Here is a 24,008-nt window from a genome sequence, read left to right as displayed (position 1 = left end):
TGCAATATATATTGTTAATCAGTCTTCATTTCATGTCGAGTCACATTACGTATATACGCCACACGCTTCTGCAAATCTTTCAAATGTGAAGTGAAGCTGCTGTAATTTCTTCAAGGTCTCATACCATGGCTGCCAAAAAGCTCATTTATCCCGCAGCAGATCGCAACAAGGATCCGATACTCTCGGTTTTGAAGCGATGCATTCAGCGCGGTACCGATCAAATCTTCCTGGAGATATCTTCCGGTTCGGGGCAGCACGTAGCGCACTTCGCGCCGCACTTCCCGCACGTCACGTTTTACCCGTCGGAGTACGAGCCGCGACTCTTGGAGAGCATCGCCGCGCACGCGAATGGATACTCAAACGTGAAGATTCCCATGAGAATTGACGTCACCACCGACTACCGGCTGTGGGGAAACGGTATCTTCAGGCCGAACAGCTTAGACTACGTATACAACGCGAACATGATGCACATCTCGCCGTATCCGTGCACCATCGGTCTATTCACCAACGTGGGGCAATTGTTGAAGCCCAACGGACTGTTAATCACGTATGGACCGTACGCCTTCGACGGCCAGATCACCCCGCAGAGTAACGTAAATTTCGACATGTCCTTGAAATCGCAGGACCCGGCCTGGGGCCTGCGAGACGTGACCGAGCTGAAGAAATTGGCTGAGAAGAACAACATCAGGTTGATAGAGATCGTGGACATGCCCGCTAATAATAAAACGATAATTTGGAGAAAATGCGCGTAAGAAACTGGAACTGGAGGAGATTCGTTTCATCGGCGAGAAATTAATTACTAAACTGTTTCTATTAAATTAGAATTACGAAGTTTTAGTTATCACTTCTTTATTCGACCGAGTTAGATTATCGACGTTGTATGAGCAACAAAGTATCATGACGTATTTTTTAATCTCTTATATACATATTACATCATAAAAAATATATTTTATATATACACAGTATATACATATTATAGTTTACATTAGAAATGCTTAAAACTCTAATATCTGAGACCCGTCTTTTCATTAAATTTACAAGAAACGCGAATTGTGTATTCTCGTTGTATATCTCGAAAATATATATCTTAAAACTGAATTACCGTAGTATTTTTATATATCATCTCCACTGCTCCCAAAAAAATTTACCTCTTCCAATCCTTCCGGCAGATAACTCAATCCAGAATCTTCTTTACGCTTCATGTTATATCCCTTACCGTATCCTGAAATAACAGTCCAATTTAGCAAGAACGTATTTCGTTAATTGAGAAATATTTCGTCAAAAATAAATAAAGGATCATTACCTAAATCTTTCATGAGCTTCGTAGGGGCATTTCTCAAGTGCAAAGGTACTCCTGGTTGCGGGCCCTTGTGCTCGGCCACCACTCTTTGCGCCGCTCTAAGTGCGTCTTCCATTAATCTGGACTTCGGGGCTCGCGCCAGGTACGTTGTGCATTGCGCCAAGAGAACGTCGCATTCCGGCGTACCGATCATTTTGCAACCGTGCATCGTGTGGACCGCTATCTCTACACGAGTAATATTCAAATTTATAATAAAATAAATTATAAATTTATATAAAATTTGTTTTATTTTTATTAAAATTATTTATTTTTATGAGTTTCAGAAATGCGACGACTAAGCGACTTACCCAGAGCTTTTGGGTCAGCTAAACCGACGTCCTCGCTGGCCATCCTCACTAATCTTCGCGCGATGTAAACCGGGTCTTCACCGCCGGAGATCATCCTGGTTAACCAGTAAAGCGAAGCGTTTTCGTCGCTCGCTCTGACCGATTTGTGTAACGCGGAGATCATGTCGTAATGCTGATCGCCCTTCTTGTCGTACAGCATGTGCGATTTTTTCAGGCTCTCCTCGATGTCGCCCAGCGTTATTACAGTCGGTCCGACGTTTAAGAGTTCCTCTTGGCTGGGCGTTTTAGATCGCACAGCCATCTCCAGGCCCCCCAATGCTATCCGCGCATCGCCGTCGCAAGTTTCAGCCAACCATTCTATCGTCGGTTCGTCCACGATGAACTTCGTGTTGCACGACGACTCCGTACCGATCTTACTTACCTCCAACGCGTTTTCTCCGATGGTGCTGATGCTCTTGTCCTCGTCAAACGCGTGTATTATACCTTCTAGCGAGACTACCGCGCGCTTCAAAATCGACACCAGGTTCGCTACGGACAATTTATGCAGCACGATCACCCTGCAGCGGCTCAACAAGGCGGAGTTTAAGCTGAACGAGGGATTCTCCGTCGTGGCGCCGATCAGAGTGATGGTGCCCGACTCGACATGCGGCAGGAACACGTCCTGCTGCGTCTTGTTGAATCTGTGTATCTCGTCCATGAATACTATCGTACGCTGCCCGAATCGGTTGTGATTAGCGGCGACGCTAATGACCTCCCTCACCTCCTGGACACCGGCCATCGCCGCCGACAGCTTGACGTATCGGAACTTACGGTTCGCGTCGTTCTTGCACATATGCGCGACGACGTTAGCTAAGGAGGTCTGCGAACAGAACGAGTACACACGTGCATTTAACCGCGCGTAGAACTTTGGGAGCATGCAACAGTACTTTGCCACATCCGGGTGGGCCCCAGAGAATCATGTTGGGTATCTCGCCCTTCTGCAGGAGCTCCGAGAGCATCGCGCGCGGTCCAAGGATGTGCCTCTGCCCGACGAAATTCAACAGCGACGTGGGTCTCATCTGTTCCGCCAGAGGTACGAGTTCGGTCTTCGACTTCTTGCATTCGTTGGTCTGTGGAAAATATTTTTATTTTAGACAACATAACGGATTAATTTAATGAAACAATAATCGCTTAATAATAATTACGCTTTTTCGAGGCACAATATCTGGATCTGCATCATCCGCAACATTCTCTTCAACCCTCTGAGAATTTTGAGATGAGAAATAATCCAAGCTCTTCCGCTTCACGCCTACTGCACTGGTCTTTTTTACACTCGCTGGCTTCAATTTAATTTTTTTTGTTATGGGACTTGAATCTCTGAGGGAACTAGGTTCGTCCGTCGCAGATTCATTCAGGAATAAGCACTTGCTGGCATGGAATTCGATGACAGAGGAAGCAAACTCCTTGCCGCATATCGGGCACGATATCTTATCAACATCCATATTTGTGCCGACAATAATATACAATTTCTCTTTTTTTCCTTGACTTTTCACTCAAAAGTTGTTCGCCAATGCAGCTGCAACATGGTAATAGAAATAAATAAACAATAAAAAATATTAAGGTATCGAATATGTATCAGATATAAAACATGAATGCATATCAAAGAATTTTGATATTTATTAGTATTTATAGCTTTTGTGCACGCAAGATACATCAATACATCTCACACGAGAAGCTAACGTGATTGTCGATCAACGAAAAAGCAGAAGAACGCGCATTATTTCCGACGAAGCGAAGCGTTGTTTAACCATTGTCGCTTTTTACCGCGCGAATATGTAATTATTGTTGCAAGAATGCATCACTCACGTGCACAAATATAATCGCGCGTTTCAAAAGAGACCAAGACAGTATTTATACCGAGGAAACGAGAGTTGACAAAGGAGACACGCAAGATCGAGAACAATGAAGATGACTGAACGACGAGAGAATCAGAGTTAAAATATTCGTCGTGAACTCGCGGCGAGCACGCTGGATGCGCAGAACCGTCGTCGAACGGCATCCTCGGAGACGGTACCGTTATGTCAAGCGCGCACTAACCTCACACCCCTCCACTGTTGCCTCCACTGTCGCGTGTCTGCTGGTGCCTGCCTGCTGCCAGTGCCGCGTGCGGAACGCGCACGCACGGAAATTTCTTCGACTAACGAACTCGCCTACGAATCTTCGATAACGTTAATCGCGGGCATCGCGGCCGCCTGACAGTCGCACTCGAGTAATCGACCGGCCGTAAACAGGCGCTGGGCGCGAACGAGAGCCTCGTGTCGCGGGAATTCCGAAGATCCGCGAGGGGCACCGAACGAACGCGTGGGGCACGTTGCGGTAAAGGGATCCGGCATGCTTGGGGAACGGCGCTGACGTGGGCCCGATTCGCCAGATCCTCTCGCAGGCTCCGCGCTGAGGAGTGAAGTTCCGTTGCTTCTCGGGCGAGTGCTCCTCGTACATACATACACGTGAGATGCGGCGAGGAATCTGGCATTAAAGCGAGAAATCGAGGTGGACAGACGGCACAGTGGACAGGTGACGGTAGCAAGCAGTCCTCCTCTTCGTCCCCTGCGCGTGGAAATTCACCAGCATTCACTCTCCTCTTCTCTGATATTCTCTGGTGAATGTTCCGCGATGATGGAAGTCCGGCGCAGGCGAGCGAAGCTGCAGGACAGTAAACACGAGACGAATTTGGAGCACGATGCTGACACGGTGAACCACCAATCGAGGGTAATTCGCAGAGACGAGGTGAGTCGAGATATTCAGCAAATTTTTTTAACAGGATATTTAAATTGTACACGGAAAAGTGATACATGAGAAGTGCTTTTTGATAGCATTTTTACACCATTCTTAGTAAAATTCAAAGTATTACATTCCACGAGATTTTTAAATTTTTAAATTCGATATGAGAAGTAAAATTAATTCAGAGCTAAATTCACTCGCAAGAGCGGCTTGAATGAAAATAAAAGAACGAATGAAAATAATGCTTTATATGTATTATTATATATTATAAAATATTTAATATCTGTATATCTTTAATATTTTTATTATAAAAATTACATTAAAGTTTTATAAATAATACAGATATAATGAATTAAAAATATATCTTACCCATTGATTATCAAATATTAAATTTTACTCGTTACAGGGAGATGGGCAGGCCTCTGACACCTCGAAGGAGAATATCAAAGCAGATCCATTGGACTTCATAGAGTCGAAACAGCTTCTGTCAAACAATGCGGTTCGCGCTCGAATCAGGATCAGCTTGGAGATCGACCTGATAGCATCGATCTTATTAATTACAGGCATTTGCACTCGCCTGTATCGCCTCGAGGAACCGCGCAACATAGTGTAAGTATACAATTTCGACTAATGTATGCAATTTCGTACTAATAATAGACGGTCGTAATTAAGGTATTTTCATCATTATCATGGCCAAGGTATCGACGTTAAACATTTTCTCTTATCTCGCGGCGAAATAATTCTACAGTTAATAAGCTAATGATTATCTCTATTATTAGAGATAAAGACAATGATGTAACTTGAAAAGCATAGCAGAATGTCAAAAAAATGTCAGCAGCTCTCAAATCCGCTCTCTAAATTCTTTATCAATTTGTTTTATCGAAACACAGCAGTAATTCGAAGATTAGGCAAACTTGATGTCCATCACGTGGCCTTCATCAAGTAATTATTATTCGTCACAGTTTCGATGAGCTGCACTACGGCAAGTACATTGGATTGTACATGAAAAGGACGTTCTTCTTCGACTCGCATCCGCCGCTGGGGAAGCAACTGGTCTCCGCGGCGGCGTATCTAGCCGGGTTCGACGGGCAGTTCAAGTTCGACCGGATCGGCAGTCCTTACGACGACGTGGTCCCCTTGTACGCGTTGCGCCTGATACCGGCGATATGCGGCAGTCTGTTGATACCCACGAGCTACTACCTGGTTCTCGAGCTGGGCTTGAGACAATGGGCTGCAGCGATAGGCGGAATTCTGCTGTTACTTGGTAACTTCCTTTCGGATTAGAAAGCGTGTTGCGTAAGAGAGCACGCGGCGCGCAATCGGTACATTGTCCATCATTGCGACTGCTTTTGTAGCTAAGAAAAGATAATAACATTGATACAATTAAATAATAATGAAAAAGAAATCAAATTTAATTCATATTGAATTTAGAGATTAATATGTTAAACTATTTTACGCTCACTCTGTTATTTTAGATAACGCATTGCTGACACAATCGAGGTTCATTCTGATGGAGAGCATCTTGATGCAGTTCTCATTGCTCGGCCTGTTGTGCATTGTAAAGTTTCGAAAAGTCATGGATCAACCAACATCCGCGTCCTGGTGGATGTGGCTGACACTGGGCATGGTGAACTTGACGTGCGCGCTATGGTACGATTGCGATCTCTCGCCGCACGTGATCAACAATCCTGATCAACAATCTAACTTTTTATTGTTTGCAGCGTGAAATACGTTGGATTTTACTCCATGTCCCTCGCGCTCTTCCTAATCGCTCGCGATTACTGGTCCCTTCTACCGAGGAAGACGCTATCGACTCCGATTCTATGGATGCATCTTCTAGCGAGACTCGCCGTGTTAATCACCGTTATCGCCGTCGTGTACCTCGGCATATTCTACGTCCACCTGGCGATACTATCGAAGGCTGGACCGCACGACTCGGTGATGACGAGCGCGTTTCAAGCAAGTTTAGAGGGTGGACTCGCCAGCATCACGAAGGGCCAGCCTCTGGAAGTGACGCACGGTTCGCAGATCACTCTCAGACACACGTACGGCAGAGCCTGCTGGCTGCACAGTCACAATCACGTGTATCCGTTGCGGTATCCCGACGGCCGCGGCAGCTCCCATCAGCAGCAGGTCACGTGCTACTCGTTCAAAGACGTGAACAATTGGTGGATCGTCAAGAAGCCGGACAAGAGTGACTTGATGGTGACAAAACCCAGCGAACCGATCCGGCACGGCGACGTGATCCAGCTCGTGCACGGGATCACGAGCAGGGCGTTGAACTCGCACGACGTCGCGGCGCCGATGACGCCGCAGAGCCAGGAGGTGTCGTGCTACGTCGACTACAACGTGTCTATGCCGGCGCAGAATTTATGGCGCGTCGAGATCACGAACAGGGACCATTCGGGTGACGCGTGGCACGCGATCCAGAGCCAAGTGCGACTGATACACGTACACGCGAGCGGCGCGGAGTTCGCGCTGAAGTTCAGCGGCAGGCAGTTGCCCGACTGGGGCTTCAATCAGCACGAGGTCGTGGCGGATCGACTGGTAGATCAGACCAATTCCATTTGGAACGTGGAGGAGCATCGGTACACCAAGAGCGAGGATCAGAAGCAGCGCGAGCGGGAGCTGATCAGCGCGGAGATGATACCGCTGCAGGCGACTGCCCTGAGCTTCTGGGAGAAGTTCGCGGAGCTGCAGGTGAAAATGTTGTTTGGCGGCCAGGAGAGCCAAAACAGCCACATGTACTCGAGCGGCCCTCTCGAATGGCCGCTAATGTCCAGAGGAATTGCATACTGGGTGTCCAACGACAGCAACGTGAGTCAGAAAGGGGTTTCACGCGCGAACGTTCACTCCGACATTAAGATGGAACGAAACATTCTAATATTATGCTAGACTTCGTCTAAATTTTAATCACGTTTACCATATTGTATTGTTTCAGGCGCAAGTGCATCTCTTGGGAAACGTTGTGATTTGGTACTCCGGCACGGTCTCGGTGATGGCGTACTCGGCGCTGCTGCTATTTTACTTGATGAGGAGGAGAAGAAACTGCTTCGATATCACCGAGCCGGAGTGGCAGAAATTCATTAATAACGCTTACGTGCTCTTAGCTGGGTACTTCCTCCACTTCTTGCCATTCCTGTTCGTCGAGCGAACTCTCTTCCTGCATCATTATTTACCGGCTTTTATCTTCAAGGTCCTATTAACCGCCGCCACGATCGATCATTTGTATTACTTGATTGGGTACGTGTCCAAAACTTAGCGTCGTGCAAATTAAATATACACTTTGATTCCGTATGAAAGAAATGTTCCTTATTATTCTTCGTTACAGCACTCGCCGTGCATGGAAGGCTTTATTGTACATCCTGACGTGCGGCACCATCGTCTGGGTGTTGCTCGTCATTTACGTGTTCAAGAAGTTCGCGGTACTCAGTTACGGAACGTCAGCTCTCAGTGCGAAGGACATAATAAAATTGAGATGGAGAGACACCTGGGATTTCATTGTACATAAAACGTAAGAGCTTGCTACTTCAAGATCATTAAATTTGTTACTCTAAGAGGTGTATCCTCGATGGAGTGTTATCGGCATACATAATTTTTACGAGGCAAACGTTATGGATAAATTACTATTATATTTTTATAAAAAGATTTAGCGAATGTTATAGCTCATATAATGCATTTATACATTATACGTATGCGCGAGATATTTTTTATTAAATTGGGATATCAAGTGCCACGACTATAAGACAGATAAGGTAACGGTAAGCTGTTCGATATTGTAAAAAGTTAAGCACAAATTTGTATAGACTGACCATATTTTGTAAAATGTTTTGCATTTATTTAACGGCGAGCAACAATTTGTCGTTGTAAAAGTCGTTATAAATAACTATTTAAATATATACGCGTATGTTTTATACTTAATAAGTTAATGTACATCTTTACTCGAGATTTATTTAATATATGACTAATCTGCTGAAAATATACGTAATAAAATATATTATATATCAATTTTTAAATAAATTTGCTTTTCCTATAAACATTAAAGTCCCGAGTAAAAATATCGATATTATAAAGCAAACCTATGAACAAATGTTTAAGATAAGATTTGGTAAAGACATTAATATCAATTTATTCTCTTTTGTACAGAAAAAAGTTAATGCTCATCGCCAATATTTCAGTTGAAAAATCTTATGTGTACAAAATGAATAATGGCGATCTACATACATACTAATACATGTGTGTGTGTGTGTGTGTATTTGTACAAACTTTAAAACTTCAATTTTCAAAAAGTAAGACTTTATCACGCTGCAATATTAATTAAAAAATGAACGAGATATAATAACGATGATATAATGTAAAACACAAGAATAGACTTTGATCACAAATTTAAAATACGCACGCGACTCCTCCTTCGTTAGCCGGTGTCACGGTGGTTAGTGGTACGTAAAGACAATAGATCGAATAAGACCGTCGCGCACCGCGTGCGCACTGTTTCCGACTCCGAACGAGAAGAACACGGAATCACAGGTCATGTTTTGGGAGCAAACTCCTATCGGGTACCATCCAGCCTTGTTAAATACCACGCCAACACGATAAACCTGTTTGAAAGACGCATTTTTATCATGAGAGATTGAATATAATTAAGTCCACGTGTCTATTAAGCACTTAAGAACACGAGATTTAATATAGAGACTGAAAACTGTCCTGTTAATTTAATTTAATTTTAAGTAATTAATTTTTACACAAGATAGGGAGGATACTCATTGTTGTTACATCGGTCACAGAGAAAAATTAGATTATATGAACAAACCTTATGTTTCTGAATATAAACAGGCCGATTGAAGGTAATCTCCACAAGGGTACCGAAAACTGCTTTAGTGGTAAAATGTGTGTACGTCAGTCTGGTGCCATCACAATCGAGAAGATGGGCGTACAAGATCTCGGTGTACGATGCATCGAACGGTTCCATATTGCGAGACCAATTGTTCCCCTGCAAATAATAAGATGCAAACGTAACAAGACAGAGGATACGATAGACGTAATAAAAGTTAATATAATTGCTAGCTTACCGCGGCGATTTGCGTGGGAACCTGTACACCTACCACGCAGATATTCTTATCCACGCTAAACGTGACGGAGCAATCGAGCAAATTCGTGTTTAAACACTCCGTTTGTTGAAGCATCGATCTGAGACAGTAATATTTTGTTGCTTCGCGCACTACTACACTAGAAGAAGAGCTGGATATGTTTCCAGGATCCCTGTTTATGCCGTCGTCCACCGTTATTTGCGAGCTATTCCGTAACGCGTTACTGGACTCCCCTTCCTTCAAAAAGTTCGGACGCAAAGACGTACCCAAATTAGTGCGTCCGGGAGGTTTGTTGTACAAGTTCTGCGTCGGACTAAAAAAATCTCCGAATATCTAAAAGAAAAAAAACATTCAATCAGGAAAATAAAGAATGCCATGATGGCACATTGGCACCGCACACTTCCATTCTTGAAAGAATAAAGAGAATTAAATCCGGCATCTATTAAAGCAATCTCACACACACGCGTGCGCGCGCGCACGACATACACATACAATCATACATGTTAGGTTATTAAATCTTTCTCTAATAAAATGTTAATTTGTCACGGTAAATTACTTATAATTTGAAGCATTTTATTTGTCATGTTGTATAATATTTCCTCGTTTCACGAATTATTTTGCCTTAAAGTTTTCTAGTTTTATGTGATATTGATAACATTCAACCATATACATTATAGTATTGCACTCACCTTTTATTTTACAGAATATTATAGAATCTATTTATTTAATTTAATATATTTAATTTATTAAAGTACTTTATTAATATATTAAGTGTGCAAATTAAATTAGGGCCTTTTTTAAAGAAATTAAACGTTAATTTATAGAAAAAAAATATCTTCATTCTCAAAATATATCATTTTTTATAACTTTTGTCTTTCGGATACTGACGAATCTCCTTTCGAAAAAATGATGATGATTTTGAATCGATCAAATCGATGCGCTTTTGCACTTCTTCCATGCTTTTGAAGCATCAATTAGCTGATGTTGCAGCGATTAGAATAGAATGTTAATTTGAAAGAGCTAGGTCCGATGAATAATCCGCATGAAGCACTTCCAAGCCCGACAAATAAATAGTGTCCTTTCTTTTTGCGATGTGTAACCGAGCGTTATCGTGCGGCAAGATTTGCCGCATACCACTTCACAGGTTTTATCCGTCATAGTATCTTTCATCAAAGCGAATAAATTATATTTGACATCCTCGGCATCATTTTTCGCAATTGAAAAAGAAAATAAAATGCATTGTCTGATATGATGCCATCGTATTTGAATCACTAAATGACGAGAAGATACTTGAATTTCAAACGGAGTTATGAACTGATTACAGGTAAATTGAATTAATTTGTACACCTAATATTTATAAAAGGAAATCAAGAAAAGGAAAGAATGAAAAAAAGATTTATATCAAATATATTGTATATTAATTCAAATAATTAATAAAGGTGATAAGTTAATGTAGTGAACATTTTTAAAAATATTTTTAAAAGTATTTTAAGGGTTTGAATGAAGAATACACTCATTCATATAACAAGTACATGCGCCATTATGATAAAAACGTGGATTACGTGAAGCACGAAAACTTACAGGATTTGCAATATTCCTGGATTGAGCTTTCACTGGTTTTGCTCTACTGTTCGAAATAGTGCAAAAACCTTCGGGAAGAGGCGTTTTGTTGGCAGTACACAATATGTTCATTAATATGCCAAAACTCTCGTCTTGTGAAAGCATGGGAGACATACCAGGACCCTCTGCAAATTCCTGCGGGGTCAAACTCAAAAATCGCAACTTCGAGAACGCATCTCCAAGAATCGACCTCAAGACCTTTCCATTCGCCGGATCCACAGACTTCCTAAAACATTCCGCCTTGGCCCATCTTTCCACAGCGATGAATAATTCAATCTCTGAATTGATCTGCAACTTATCCTGGTCCAGAACCGTGAGGAGCGTTGCCAGCTCTATCTCCTCCCAACTGGATTCTTTCAACACCTCGGCAGTCTTTGTACATATGATTTGCAAACATTTCTCCATTAGCACGGGTTCCTCGAAGAGCTTGGCGAACTCGTACGCCCTGCATGCCTTCTTCGGTGACAGATCGGACCACAGATACTTGGTGCACTCTTCCACCAAGGTTGGCAGCATGTACTTCTTGGCGCAGTAACACAATTCGCACGCCAACTCGAAGGATGTCAGTTCCACTTTATCCGTGTACATATACTCCAACAGGGCTTTAAACGCTTCGGGCTGAACATCCCTTATCGGTATAGGATCGTTTTTCTCTGCCATGCCACCAAAGAACATGGCTTCGAAGACCGGACTGGACATTGCCAGAAACAACTTGTGGCCCTTGAGAGTCTGCTGTTGCGGCTCCTGTCCCACGATGAACTTGCAATCGGACCATAGTCCAGATTCAAGCAGATACTGGCCACGCTCAGTAAGTTTCTGCTTACCAGTCTGCCAGTCGCAGGGCAGAGACATCTTGGTAGTGCAGCGGCACGTTTACGCACAAGCCTGTACACACTGATTTCTAACTGCAACGTGAACAGAGTAACAAGAAGATTAAGAAGACCGACTTGAGGAAACAATCTTGTAAGGGCCGATTGTTCCCACCTCTTGGTAAGCTAACGGTCAAAACACAACAGTGTTCGTCTTTGTTTCTTTTGAAGAAAAAACAGAGACAGATATGATCTTATCTTTATGATTGTCAGTTAGCTCACTAGGAACTTGGAACTGGCCCCAAGTCTAAACAAAGTCACATGTGCGCGCATCACTTCACCGAACCCCAGCACGCCTTACCCCTCCCCCGCCGCCGCTGTTTCCACGACGAAGGGTAATTTCTGTATACCGGTGGCAGCGGGGGCGGCAGTAATAACGTGACCCACGGATGACGCACGTGTGTACACGTAATGTACTCACCTATTTTCGAGCGCCGCGCGTTAAATCGCTATAAATACGATCGCGCAACACGCACGCTGGCCAAGAGGAAAGCTAGTGAGGACGTCTGGGAATGCCGAGGTGGAAAAGCGACGGCAGTCTTATTGCGCGCGGGAAAACCGGTCGTCCAGCCAACGTGACTCTTACGTCGACGCGCCCGTGAACGGGAGACGCGACGAGCTCGACTGACCGCATGCACTCCCTAATCTACCTGCTCGTTGCTTTCGGCGATACGTTATCGCTGTCCGATCGCTGCACGCGCACGTCGCACCACAAAACATTACGCCATCTTGGACTGGAGTGGCAGGTTCGCCCTCCCCTCGACCGCCTTTTCCGCTTATTTTTCCACCAAGGTTCCACCTTTCCCCCTCCTCGCTCTTGATCGTCCCGATGATTTTCCGAAGAGATCGACGAGTTCGCGCTTGTCACAGTATTCTACTACACGAGTTGGTGCACCACCACCAACTGCTTCACCCTCTGCCACCTCCCACCACTAATATTACCTCTTCTCCTCCTCCGCCTCCCTCTTCTCTTCCTCCTCTTTCTAACGCTAGTGGCAACGCGCGACAGTCCCACGGAGTCTTCTCCGGTTGATTTCAGGCTGAACACGTTTCCTACGACGATCGATAATCGTCGTGGTGCGAGACAGCGAGCGAGGGATCGAACTGATCGAAAGTTGCGAAAGTGCAGTACCGTCGTGTGGTACCGTGTCTCGGTCTCGCAGCCGCCGTTTGATCACCAATCGACTGTGGGGCACGTAACGTCGTCGCGTCGCCGAGCGGGATGCGACGTCGCCGTGAATAAATGTGAACGCGAAAGACTGCCCGATCGGATTTCTGTCGTGGCGAGAACGGTGCGCGTCACCGAACCGAGCGTAAAAGAACGAGGAACGAAGAGAAAGAGAGAGAGAAAGCGAGAAAGGCAGGAACAGAGAAAGATAGAGCGAGGGAGAGAAAGAGGGGCGAGAAAAAGAGAAAGAAAGAGAGGCGGATTCTCGCGGTTGCTTTCGGTGGCTTCGACGACCGTTGTGAATTGCCCCAATGGCGCATGCACGGCTCAGCTGTACGCGTCCTGTACACATCGTGGAGTAATGCACCTTCCTACGGGACTCTCGTCCGGGTGACAGCACCAACCGCCGACGGGACGTGCGGTGACGTCGCAGGTACGTACGTGATACTCCGATTCACGCGCGCCTCACGTTGCCGGTTGTAAATTGCGGTTCACGTGAGGCGTGGAACACGGATGTCGCACCTTGGCGGCCTGCGGGCCTGACAGATCTTCCAGTAAAGATTGGAGCAAGAGTGTGCTCTCACGAAGACCGTTCTCCTCCGTCTCCTCCGTCGGCCGAGTTCCCGAGAAGAACCAGAGCCACGGGCTGGACTCCTCGCCTGTCTCCTCATGTTTGCGACGTGTTGTTTCTCATCGTGAACGCTACCGACGTAACCTCGAAGAAGCCAGTTCAGTCGTTCTTCACTCGAGTGGTCTTGCCTTGTCTTGCATCTCGGACGAGTCGAGAGATCGTGAAAATGTAATAGAAAGTATATCTTTGTGTTGCCCAATAGTGCAATTAATGTCATTATCAATGTTACCTCGGGGGAAAAACCTCGAGATAACTTGTCGCGGAGACAAGACGGCGCGGTGTCGCGGTCGCTCTTTGTTACACGCGTACGAATCATCGTCACCTTGTAAATTACCGAGTTGACTCATTGCCCGTTAAATACGGTACCGCGGTACGATGTCCGTATTTTCCCCGCATTGTCGCCGAAACGCTCTTGCTGCACCTTTGTACAACCGCAAACTGGAGCCTGACAAAAATTCCACTCGTCTAAATATTTACGTAATAAATTACGTGCATCAATTGCTGGCACTGGTATTAGTTAGTGCAATTTTAAGCTGTTTTGCGTTATCTTAGCGCTGCAACACTATCACAACATTGCATCTATGCATACGTGTTACATTGGATTCATATGTTTTGTATTATGTAAGTGCTAGAGCTATATCGCCAAGCTATAAGCACCAGTTTTCACTTCCCTTGCAATAAATATTCCCTATGACATTAGCGCCTAAGGAAATAAGCAATACACTTGGAATTTTATTTGTTATCTGTATTTTGCATATTTAAACGTGGTATTTTGTTGCCTTTTGTTTGTTCAGGAAACATGGAGCGTCCATTAAGCGTCACAGTTGCACATTGCTGGAATCGATGCTACATTTAGCCTTAGCGTTTGGATAGTTTTTGATGCGACAGGAACAGTGCGTTATCAAGACACAGTAGTCCAAGCTCTTGTCAGGAGAGATGGATACGGTGTGCGATGAGGACAGGCGGAGACGCCTGAAAAGTTTGGAGGAGCGCATAAAGGATCCAAGGAGCGTCACAAATATCGATTGCTTGTTGGACACTGTGCAAGCCCTGGTGTCGGATTGCGATCATGCAAGTGTAAAACGTATGAAAAACATAGAAGGTTATATGAATAGATGTAAGTATGTTGTTTCAATACCTATCTGGTAAATATGTGTAATCAGTGTTTACTGACAATTTAGATTTAGCGAGTACGTTATATTACAAAGTTAACGCTCGTGCTTGTATGCTTGCAGATGACTCGGTAGCTCAAGAGATTTATAAAATGCGAATGCGCACGGACGACTTTACTTTGATAAAAGTAATCGGTCGTGGCGCGTTCGGAGAGGTGCAGTTGGTTAGAAATAAATCTACGCAAAAAGTTTATGCCATGAAATTGCTTAGTAAATTCGAAATGGTGAGCCTGTGATGTTCTTCTCGATTATCTTCACACTTCACTTTATTTTATATATTTATTTTATCTTACCTTGTTCTATCTAGATCAAAAGGTCGGACTCGGCGTTCTTCTGGGAAGAGAGGGACATAATGGCTCACGCGAACTCTCCATGGATAGTCCAGCTCCATTTTGCGTTCCAAGATCAAAAGTACCTCTACATGGTAATGGATTACATGCCGGGCGGAGATCTGGTGAACTTGATGTCGAACTACGAAGTGCCAGAGAAGTGGGCGAAATTTTACTGCGCCGAGGTGGTACTTGCACTGGATGCAATACATCTCATGGGGTTCGTTCACAGAGACGTGAAGCCGGATAATATGTTGCTCGACAAGTACGGTCACTTGAAACTCGCCGATTTCGGCACGTGTATGCGGATGGATGCTGTAAGTCTAATTTCTCAAGCCTATTTCTTAATTTTAAGTGAGAGGTCTGATCTTGGATTTTGATTTTAAACTTCAGCAGTACGTTTTAAACGTCTCAATTATAATTTATGAAAACGATATTTGAAGTATGATTTTAAAAAACGAAAACTCTTAACGTATTGAGAGAGAAAATTTATGGAATAATTTTTAAAATTTATAATCTCTTAATAATAAAATTTATAATGCTCAACAATTTTCTTCACAGGATGGCTTGGTGCGATCTGATACCGCGGTTGGTACGCCGGATTACATATCTCCGGAGGTCTTGCAATCTCAAGGCGGAGAGGGTGTGTATGGCCGTGAATGCGACTGGTGGTCCGTAGGCGTTTTCTTATACGAGATGCTGTTCGGTGACACGCCGTTCTTCGCCGATTCGTTAGTTGGCACATACTCGAAGATCATGGATCACAGGAACTCGCTGTACTTCCCTCAGAATGTCGAAATCTCACATTCAGCGAAGAACTTGATATGCGGCTTCCTCACCGACCGGACGAAGCGCCTGGGCCGCAACGGCGTCGACGAGATTAAGAGTCATCCATTTTTCAAGAATGATCAGTGGACCTTCGACAATCTGAGGGAATGCGTACCGCCAGTGGTGCCCGAGCTCTCCGGGGACGACGATACCAGCAATTTCGACGACGTCGACAAGGAAGACGGGCCAGAGGAAAGCTTTCCGATACCCAAAGCTTTCTGCGGGAATCACTTGCCGTTCATTGGGTTCACGTACTCGGCAGATTATCAACTAATGGCTTCTTATGGCAAGGAGGCCGTGGACGGTGCGGAAAATCATATCAACAACGGCACCACCGATGACGTGAAGATCGCGCAGCTGGAGAATCTGTTAGATCGCGAGAGGCGGCAAGTGGAGGTGATGGAGTCGAGGCAGAAAACGTTGGGCACGCAGTTGGAGGCGATGGCGCGCCGGGAGGCCGAGCTGCGCGACGAAGTCGGCAGAGCGGACAAGGAGCTGACGCTGCTCAGACACAATTACAAGGAGGCGCAGCGTAGAGTGGAGCTCGAGACGGAGGCGCGCCGGAAAGCAGACTCGCTGCTGGCGGAGGTGAAGAAGAAGTTCGACGAGGAGCAGACAAGGCGGGCGCGAGACGCCAGTAACTCGCAGCAGACGTCCGAACGCGTGACGACGTTGGAGAAGCAGATCAAGGAGATGCAGTGCAAGCTCGAGAGGGAAACCGAGGCGGTGGCAAGATTGCGCAAACAAGCGACGGAGATTACCGTGGCGCGTCAGGCCGCCGAACAAATGGCGAACGAGCTGCAGGTAGCCAGAGCTACGCTGCAAGCACAGCGCGATAACTTGCAGCAGGAGGTCGCCACTCTGCAGGTGATTATGTTTTCACGTATATAATTCAATTTCTTTTTTTCCCTATTAAAACTTCAAAGTATATATATATATTTTTTTTTTAAATAGAAAGATGCTTCAAAGAGTAATTGTTTCTCCTGCACGTAAAATATTTTAATAATAATATTTCGATATTTTTCTGGTCTCCTTACGTAGGGTCAACTCTCCAAGGAACGTAGTTCCCGATCGCAAGCGTCATTTTTGACAGCCGAATTGGAGACTCGCCTTTCCGCGTTGCACCTCGAGCTGGAGCGCAGTCGCGAAAAAGAGGAGAAAGCGACGCTGGACAATCGACAACTGACCGAAAGGGTTTCCGCCTTGGAGAAGGAAGCCGCTAGTTTGACTTTGGAATTGAAAGCTGCGCAGGCCAGGTACAATCAGGAGGTTGTAGCGCACCAAGAAACGGAGCGTTCGCGCATTCTTTCCAAGGAGGAGGCTAATCTGGAAGTCGTCAAAGGTATTTCGTTCGAATTCAAAGATAGAGCCATTGTATTTCTGATAAAGTATCTTTTATTTTGTACGATGCAGGACAAAAGAACGGAATTTTTGAAGGTAATATATATGATTCGTGACTCCATGGTTTTTTAAATCTAATTTTGCATAAAATTATAAATTGAATTTTTGTCTCCGTGCTAATTCTTTGTCCTCTTATTATTGCTGCGTGTTTCTACAATGGCATATTTTACGTATGTACGTAATGAATTTTTAAAGGAATATCACACACACACAACACCTCTGTTATTTATATCGTATATCGGTTTTTTACAAATAGCTCTACAAGTGAAACTAAACGAGGAGAAGAGCGGAAGGCAACGCGCGGAATTACTCGCGCAAGAAAAGGAACGTCAGACGTCGATGCTCTCTGTCGATTACCGGCAGATACAGCAACGATTGCAGAAATTAGAGGGCGAGCACAGGCAAGAAACGGAAAAGGTGAAGGTTCTGCAAGGCCAAGTAGATCAGGAGCAACAGAAAAGAAACGTTCTGCAGACCGAATTGGGTCAGCATACGTCCGAAGTGGGACGGCTTCGCGCTCGCGAGCAGCAGTTAGTTGGCGAGGTTGCTCAGTTAAGGGAAGCTAAGCGACTAATAGAAGAAGAATTACATCATTTGAAGACGCAAAGAAACGTGGACCAGTTACAGACGAAGGAGCTGCAGGAGCAATTGGAGGCAGAAGCTTATTTCTCGGTAAGGAAAATTTTATCTAATTACTTTTGAATTCCCAATTAGTTATATAATATATATATATATATATATATATATATATATATATATATATCATAAAAGAACGTAGAATCGAATTATAAAAAAAATAATGCAAGTTAATTTTCATTTTTTCAGACTCTTTACAAGACACAGACGCAAGAGTTGCGCGAAGAGTTAGATGAGAAAGTGAGATTGCAGCAGGAATTGGAAGAGGAGCGTAGTTCTCTGGTTCATCAGTTGCAGCTCTCTTTGGCGCGCGGTGACAGCGAGGCGCTGGCCAGATCGATAGCCGAGGAGACGGTAGCGGATTTGGAGAAAGAGCGGACCATGAAAGAATTAGAGTACAAGGACGGAGTAGCGAAGCAACACCAAGAGCTAAGCGCGAAGGAGCAACTTATTAACAGGCTGAAGGAAAACGAGGCCGAGTTTAAGAAGTCGGTCGATCAGACTCTGAAAGAGAAGGAGGACCTGGGCAAGCGGTTAAAGGACCTGCAGGACCAACTCGGTAAGGCGCAGTCCAACGCCGAGGAGATCGAGAAACTGAGCAGCAAGCTGAAGACTGAGCAACTGTTGAAGCAGCAAGCGGTCAACAAGTTGGCAGAGATCATGAATCGGAAGGATCTCTCGTCAAGCGGGAAGAACAAGAACAAGGCGTCTGCGGCAGATCTGAGGAAGAAGGAGAAGGATTGCAGGCGCTTGCAGCAGGAGCTTACTCAGGAGAGGGAGAAGTACGGACAGCTGGCAGCTAAGTGGCAAAAGGATCTGCAGGATTTGCAGGTGAGTATTTCTGCGTTGACTTGAGAAAATTATTACGGAATCGATTGAATAAAAATTCTCCCCCTCTCACAGGCGCAACTCGTAGAGGAGAATCAGGCGAAACTGAGGCTGCAGATGGAACTGGACTCGAAGGACTCGGAGATAGAGACGCTGCAGATGAAGATTGCGTCGCTGAATTCGGAAACTGCCAGCGTCTCGTCGATGGAGAACGACGACGGCGAGGACTCCGTCCTGTCGGAGCACGGTACGATGAGGCTGGAGGGCTGGCTAAATGTGCCAAACAAGCAGAACATTAAGCGGCACGGCTGGAAGAAGCAGTACGTCGTCGTTTCCTCGAAGAAGATCATCTTCTACAACAGCGAGAACGACAAGATGAATGCCGATCCGGTCCTGATATTAGACTTGAACAAGGTCTTCCACGTTAGATCTGTTACTCAGGGTGATGTTATCCGAGCCAATGCCAAAGATATACCGAGAATATTTCAGGTACGCGTATTGTTTTCATAATACTTTCCACGGGAGTGATCCGTTTGCATGAAATGTTCAGCCTCTACACGTCAATCAACTTTGCAGTTACTCTACGCTGGTGAAGGCGAAGCGAGACGGCCCGGCGACGAGGGTAATACACTGCCTGGAGTGGATTTGCCGCAGCTCACGGACAAGCCCGGCACTCAGTCGCTGAAAGGCCACGAGTTCGTGTCGATATCTTATCACATGCCAACTACTTGCGAAGTCTGTTCGAAGCAACTCTGGCACATGTTCCGGCCCTCGCCGGCCCTCGAATGCCGACGTACGTATTGCATGCAGTTTGTATTAAAATATTTGTTTGACATCTCTATGTTCTCGTGCTGCTAAAATGAACATTGTTGTGATCGCAGGATGCCGTATCAAGGTTCACAAGGAACATTTGGATAAGAAGGAAGATGCCATAGCTCCGTGCAAGTTACACTACGACCCGAACAGCGCCCGCGAGCTGCTGCTGCTCGCGACGAATCCCGAGGATCAGAAGTACTGGGTCTCGAGGCTGTCCAGGCGCGTCCAGAAATGTGGCTACAAAGCCAACTCGCACGTGGACGGCACGGGACAGCGCGTCTCTCCAAGGTAGCGTAGCCGCGCTGCTGCTGCTCGGCGCGAGCGGGGACTAAGTAGCTCTCTTAATTTGTGGTCGTCGCATGATGTGGGTGTAGAGAGGTTAGACTCGTTTGATTTTTCTTTCAACTCTCCCTTTCTTCTTCTCTCGTTTCCAGCACTTCCTATTTTCGGTGATTGTCGCGCGCGTCGGAGATCGAAGTTCGACCGACATCCGCGCTTCATATTTTTTAATGTTACGTCAACCGAACGAAAAAAATGAAATGAAGGTTCGCTTTCTTTATGTGGTGCGATAGCACTTTCATCGTTAGAGTGCTAAATTTTTCTATTAACTTTTGTGATATTCAATTTTATTTTTCTCATTAACAGTACAGGTGCAATTATCAATTCTATACGTTGTATAATTTGTATCTGATTGAATACTGGCAAGCGCTTTTATCGTGTGTATTATGAAAAATATTTTATAAATTACCTGCGATTACGTCGTGTATTGTTCACAACTCATCAATCGAAGATAATCATTTTCATATTCAATCATCTCGATTTTGTGTATATATTGGCACGTTGCATGACGCTTGTTGTGTGAAGATTGATGAAATATTTAAAACACTGAGATTGAGGAAATGTAAAAAAATCACATGCACAGTTGAAGCGACCGCACAAGCAGATCTTAGCTTTCAATGCGTGTTAAATGTGCGTGGGTTAGCTTGTGTCACTCTTTGATCTGTGTACGATTAGACTGCCGTGCTTTCGGTGCTTAACAGCTTCGGTTGTGTGCAGTGTGTCATCTTCTATGTGTGTTCTCAATTGGGAAAATATTATTCGTAAACGAAATTCCTGCGACGCCTTGTCTTCTTACAGGGAATCCACGAGGTCGACTCTGAAGCCATATCTGTCGGTGCAGCAACGGTCCGCGACGTTGCCAGCGAATGCCAGCATGGGCAAGTGATCCCGGAGGATGCTGATATTGGCCATGAAGGACTCAGTTCACGAATTGCTGTCCCGTTGATTCCCGATAATGATGATAGTGATCGGTGGCGATATATCGGGTCGTCATAATGAACTACCATCTATGACCTCGCGATATTTTCTCTGCGCATCCCTCTGCGGCGATCGAAGTAGACTGTCAATAATTTCCTAGTACGTTGAAAGGATAATCGGTATAGCTCGATCGTAACGTTAATATTGCAGCTAAGAGTAAGTAGAATTCGAATTCGAGAAACGCTGGAGGAAACAGGGTTACTAACGTATCATCGGGTACCGGATAAACGGATAGGATGTGGAGAAGGAGCATCAAAGTAAAGTGGGTAAGAAACACTACTACGCCGTAGTCTCCGCGCGCCATTGCCGTCTCCGGGATGATAACGACAAAATCGAAGTCTAAGGACGCGCCATACTCGTAAAATCGTCGGATAATTCCCTCGCGACGGACAATACGACGTAACGACCTTCTTCTACGGCGATACTTAACGATTTCGCGATACTTAACGATACAAACTATTGTAGAACGTTCTTCTAGGGAACGATCGAATTTCTACGATGATTTTTCTGATTGGAAAACTGTACTCGACACTTTGTACGCACATTTCTTACTGCCTTGGATAAACGATCAATGCGAATCGTGATGAGGACTTTTTAGCTTAAGGCGATTTTTTTGATGCTTTAAAATGCCGAAATTTCGGAATCTTGCAAGGAAACGAATATAATATCTTGAAATTATTTTATATACAGATTGTTCTGAGAATGCGCATGTGTGTATGTGTGTGAGTACGTATGCGCGGATGGTATCTTGCTTTTTAACATGACTCGCGTCTCAGCGAGGATTTATTTAACGGTCGAACTTGAATTTCGGGCGAACTTGAAAGAGAAAGAAAGAAAAGTTTTGAAAGGATGTAAGATAAAAATGTTGAACGCGCGTCCGAGAATTAATGTTCTCGTTGTGAGAAGTCCGGCAAGTCCAGCAAAGGTCGGCTGCGCGGACACTGCGAGGAGGAAGCAGCATCGCAAAGTTACTCGACGCGCGGCGCGTGCAGGACTATGCGAGTACACAGCGGCGAGTGCCAGCCTTGTACAGTAAAAGTAATGATTATAATTGTAAGTTAATAAGTTTTATTACAATGATACACGAGCTAACGACGTCTGCTGTATTCCGACAGAGACAGAGAAAGAGAGAGAGAGAAAGGAGAAAAACTAGAGAAGAGAATCATGCATAATCGAGAGGCTTAGAAGCTTCGTCGTGGTGCCATACGGCTTGGCCATTCTTGGCATCGAAGGAAGCGACAAAAAGAAACAAAAAGGAAAAAAAAGGACATGGAACGATAGTATGAATTGTATTATAGCTATTATTAACGCGTCATCGCGCCGTCTGTGTTCTTTCCAAAGTACCTCCGCGAGACATCGCGTCGTGCCGAGACTCGAAATCGCAACGAAAACGGCCGCTTGCATCGACTTGTTCGTGTCAACTAATCGCGGTTAATCGTATTCTTCTGCCCCGTGCATATCCTCAAGGATAATGGTTGAAATTAAATGAATCATAATTTCCTGCCCCTTTCCAGTCAAATTCTAAAAAGGAATTCGCTCAGCTACGAAGGATTCAGAAGAAAAGTCCTACTTTTTTTCTTCAGACACAGGAAATCTCGGAAGAGAGACAAAAAGTCGGTTAAGCGTATATATAATTCGCGTATAAATATAGAACGGAGCAGGAAGGATCAGATCCAGAAAGAAGTAGAGAGTCGATGACTGGAACTAAGTTAAGCAAGGTTGTACCGGTCGTACCGGTTACAGAGCTACACCAAGGTGCGGCTAAATTAAATTCTCTCATCCCATCTGATTCGCATTCAGCGCTAGAGAGGGAATGTAGAATTGCTAATCGACATTAGTTGACTAATACTGTCGGTATAACTGGCTCGACGAACTCGGCGAGACGTCCCTCAAATGGTGCTCCCCCTGTCCCATCCATTCTTTTGATTTAGCGAAGCAGCGCGAACGAGCGGAAAGCTGCCGATGTTTCCTCGACGATTGGTGATAAATTGGAATTGAAAGTGCGGAAGAACAAAAGAACGAAAGAGCGAAAGAGCGAGAGAATGAGAGCAAAAGAGACAGGTGCATATTGAAACGAAGAGGAATACCATCCGATATATTGCCCCGTGCCTCCTTCGTTATTTCGGTCCTCCATCAGGACGAAACACGAAGAAAATTCACAATGAGAGGACGAAAGCGAGAATGCGAGATTGAAAGAGAGAGAGACAGAGAATGTGAGAGAGTATGAATGAGAGGAAAGAAAAGAGAAAGAACTTGTTACAGCATATTTTATTATTGTTTAGTTATTTACAATCTGTATATTATTAATTAATATTACGATTAAAAGTATTTTGTAGATAATATGTGCGGCTCTGATAATGCTTTTTACAACCACCGACCGCGCGAGCTCTTATCTTATTATATCTTTCATGATGAAATCACTCTTTGTAGTAATCTTTTCGTGGCATCCGTTATTTTTATTCTTGATCGGTGGCTCAAAAACTGCTCCCGCTCTCAATAAATCGGGGTACGAGTGGAGCTCGTAGAATTAACCGGAAATCCCTTTATGACTGTACTGACAATTTTATGATGTAACATCGTCGTGATCGAGAATAAGTCTGGACTGTTTCAAACACGTTAATTCGTTGCCTCGTCTTCTCCTTTAATGAAACCATCTCACTTTAGTTGAATAATTTTGATATTTAAAAAAGGAAATTACTTATACATAATCTATATCTGCTTGCAAGAACAAGTTGCCAAAGAGAATTTGTTTCTCTCATAACACACGCAAGGATTAGAAAGACTAATGATAAATGATACATAATGTACATGAAATAACTTTCTTTGCATGATTTTTAAAATTCATTTGTAAAAATGAATATTGCAGGTAAACAAATTTAATTCTTCTGAGATACATGCA

The 24,008-nt window shown here is 44.5% G+C and overlaps 5 protein-coding genes across 11 annotated transcripts; 3 read left to right on the top strand and 2 right to left on the bottom strand.

The window, feature by feature from the left end:
- The first annotated feature begins 125 nt into the window (after positions 1–125).
- Positions 126–752, top strand: LOC105277253 (methyltransferase-like 26). The gene has a single exon (XM_011335499.1). The coding sequence runs from the start codon at positions 126–128 to the stop codon at positions 750–752; it is 627 nt and encodes a 208-aa protein (XP_011333801.1).
- An 80-nt stretch (positions 753–832) lies between these two features.
- Positions 833–3,877, bottom strand: LOC105277239 (ATPase WRNIP1). Of its 2 annotated transcripts, none has more exons than XM_026968586.1 (6): positions 3,724–3,877; positions 2,832–3,202; positions 2,574–2,756; positions 1,648–2,506; positions 1,304–1,525; positions 833–1,222 (listed from the first exon to the last, which is right to left on the bottom strand). In XM_026968586.1, exons 2-6 carry the CDS (start codon positions 3,126–3,128, stop codon positions 1,113–1,115), a joined length of 1,671 nt encoding a protein of 556 aa, XP_026824387.1. In that variant the 5' UTR covers positions 3,129–3,202; positions 3,724–3,877; the 3' UTR covers positions 833–1,112. The 2 variants fall into 2 exon arrangements, with proteins under 2 accessions (XP_026824387.1, XP_026824386.1); XM_026968585.1 differs by lacking the exon at positions 3,724–3,877 and adding an exon at positions 3,544–3,717.
- Positions 3,878–4,053: 176 nt separating this feature from the next.
- LOC105277240 (protein O-mannosyltransferase 1) lies at positions 4,054–8,411 on the top strand. The gene is made up of 7 exons (XM_011335475.3): positions 4,054–4,413; positions 4,814–5,016; positions 5,370–5,671; positions 5,883–6,057; positions 6,129–7,224; positions 7,349–7,650; positions 7,739–8,411. Exons 1-7 carry the CDS (start codon positions 4,300–4,302, stop codon positions 7,923–7,925), a joined length of 2,379 nt encoding a protein of 792 aa, XP_011333777.1. The 5' UTR covers positions 4,054–4,299; the 3' UTR covers positions 7,926–8,411.
- A 103-nt stretch (positions 8,412–8,514) lies between these two features.
- On the bottom strand, positions 8,515–12,881 carry LOC105277241 (BTB/POZ domain-containing protein 1). The gene is made up of 5 exons (XM_011335476.3): positions 12,405–12,881; positions 11,076–12,019; positions 9,477–9,827; positions 9,218–9,397; positions 8,515–9,005 (listed from the first exon to the last, which is right to left on the bottom strand). The coding sequence occupies exons 2-5, from the start codon at positions 11,964–11,966 to the stop codon at positions 8,841–8,843; spliced, it is 1,587 nt and encodes a 528-aa protein (XP_011333778.1). The 5' UTR covers positions 11,967–12,019; positions 12,405–12,881; the 3' UTR covers positions 8,515–8,840.
- A 44-nt stretch (positions 12,882–12,925) lies between these two features.
- LOC105277235 (rho-associated protein kinase 2) lies at positions 12,926–23,798 on the top strand. 6 transcript variants are annotated; one of them, XR_003406376.1, is made up of 13 exons: positions 12,926–13,584; positions 14,577–14,899; positions 15,018–15,178; positions 15,262–15,600; positions 15,845–16,978; positions 17,153–17,453; positions 17,501–17,548; positions 17,778–18,184; positions 18,338–18,979; positions 19,052–19,465; positions 19,553–19,769; positions 19,858–20,170; positions 20,930–23,798. XR_003406376.1 is itself a non-coding variant. In XM_026968570.1 (13 exons), exons 2-13 carry the CDS (start codon positions 14,719–14,721, stop codon positions 21,015–21,017), a joined length of 4,131 nt encoding a protein of 1,376 aa, XP_026824371.1. In that variant the 5' UTR covers positions 12,926–13,584; positions 14,577–14,718; the 3' UTR covers positions 21,018–23,798. The 6 variants fall into 6 exon arrangements, 4 of the variants coding, with proteins under 4 accessions (XP_026824371.1, XP_026824369.1, XP_026824372.1 ...); XM_026968570.1 differs by having other exon boundaries at positions 17,525–17,548; positions 19,858–20,080; XM_026968568.1 differs by having other exon boundaries at positions 19,858–20,080.
- Positions 23,799–24,008: the final 210 nt, after the last annotated feature.

Source organism: Ooceraea biroi, chromosome 3 (assembly GCF_003672135.1).
Source record: "Ooceraea biroi isolate clonal line C1 chromosome 3, Obir_v5.4, whole genome shotgun sequence".
NCBI classification, from domain to species: domain Eukaryota; kingdom Metazoa; phylum Arthropoda; class Insecta; order Hymenoptera; family Formicidae; genus Ooceraea; species Ooceraea biroi.
The sequence above is the reverse complement of the archived record's forward strand: the minus strand, read 5'-3'. Positions and strand labels throughout refer to the sequence as shown.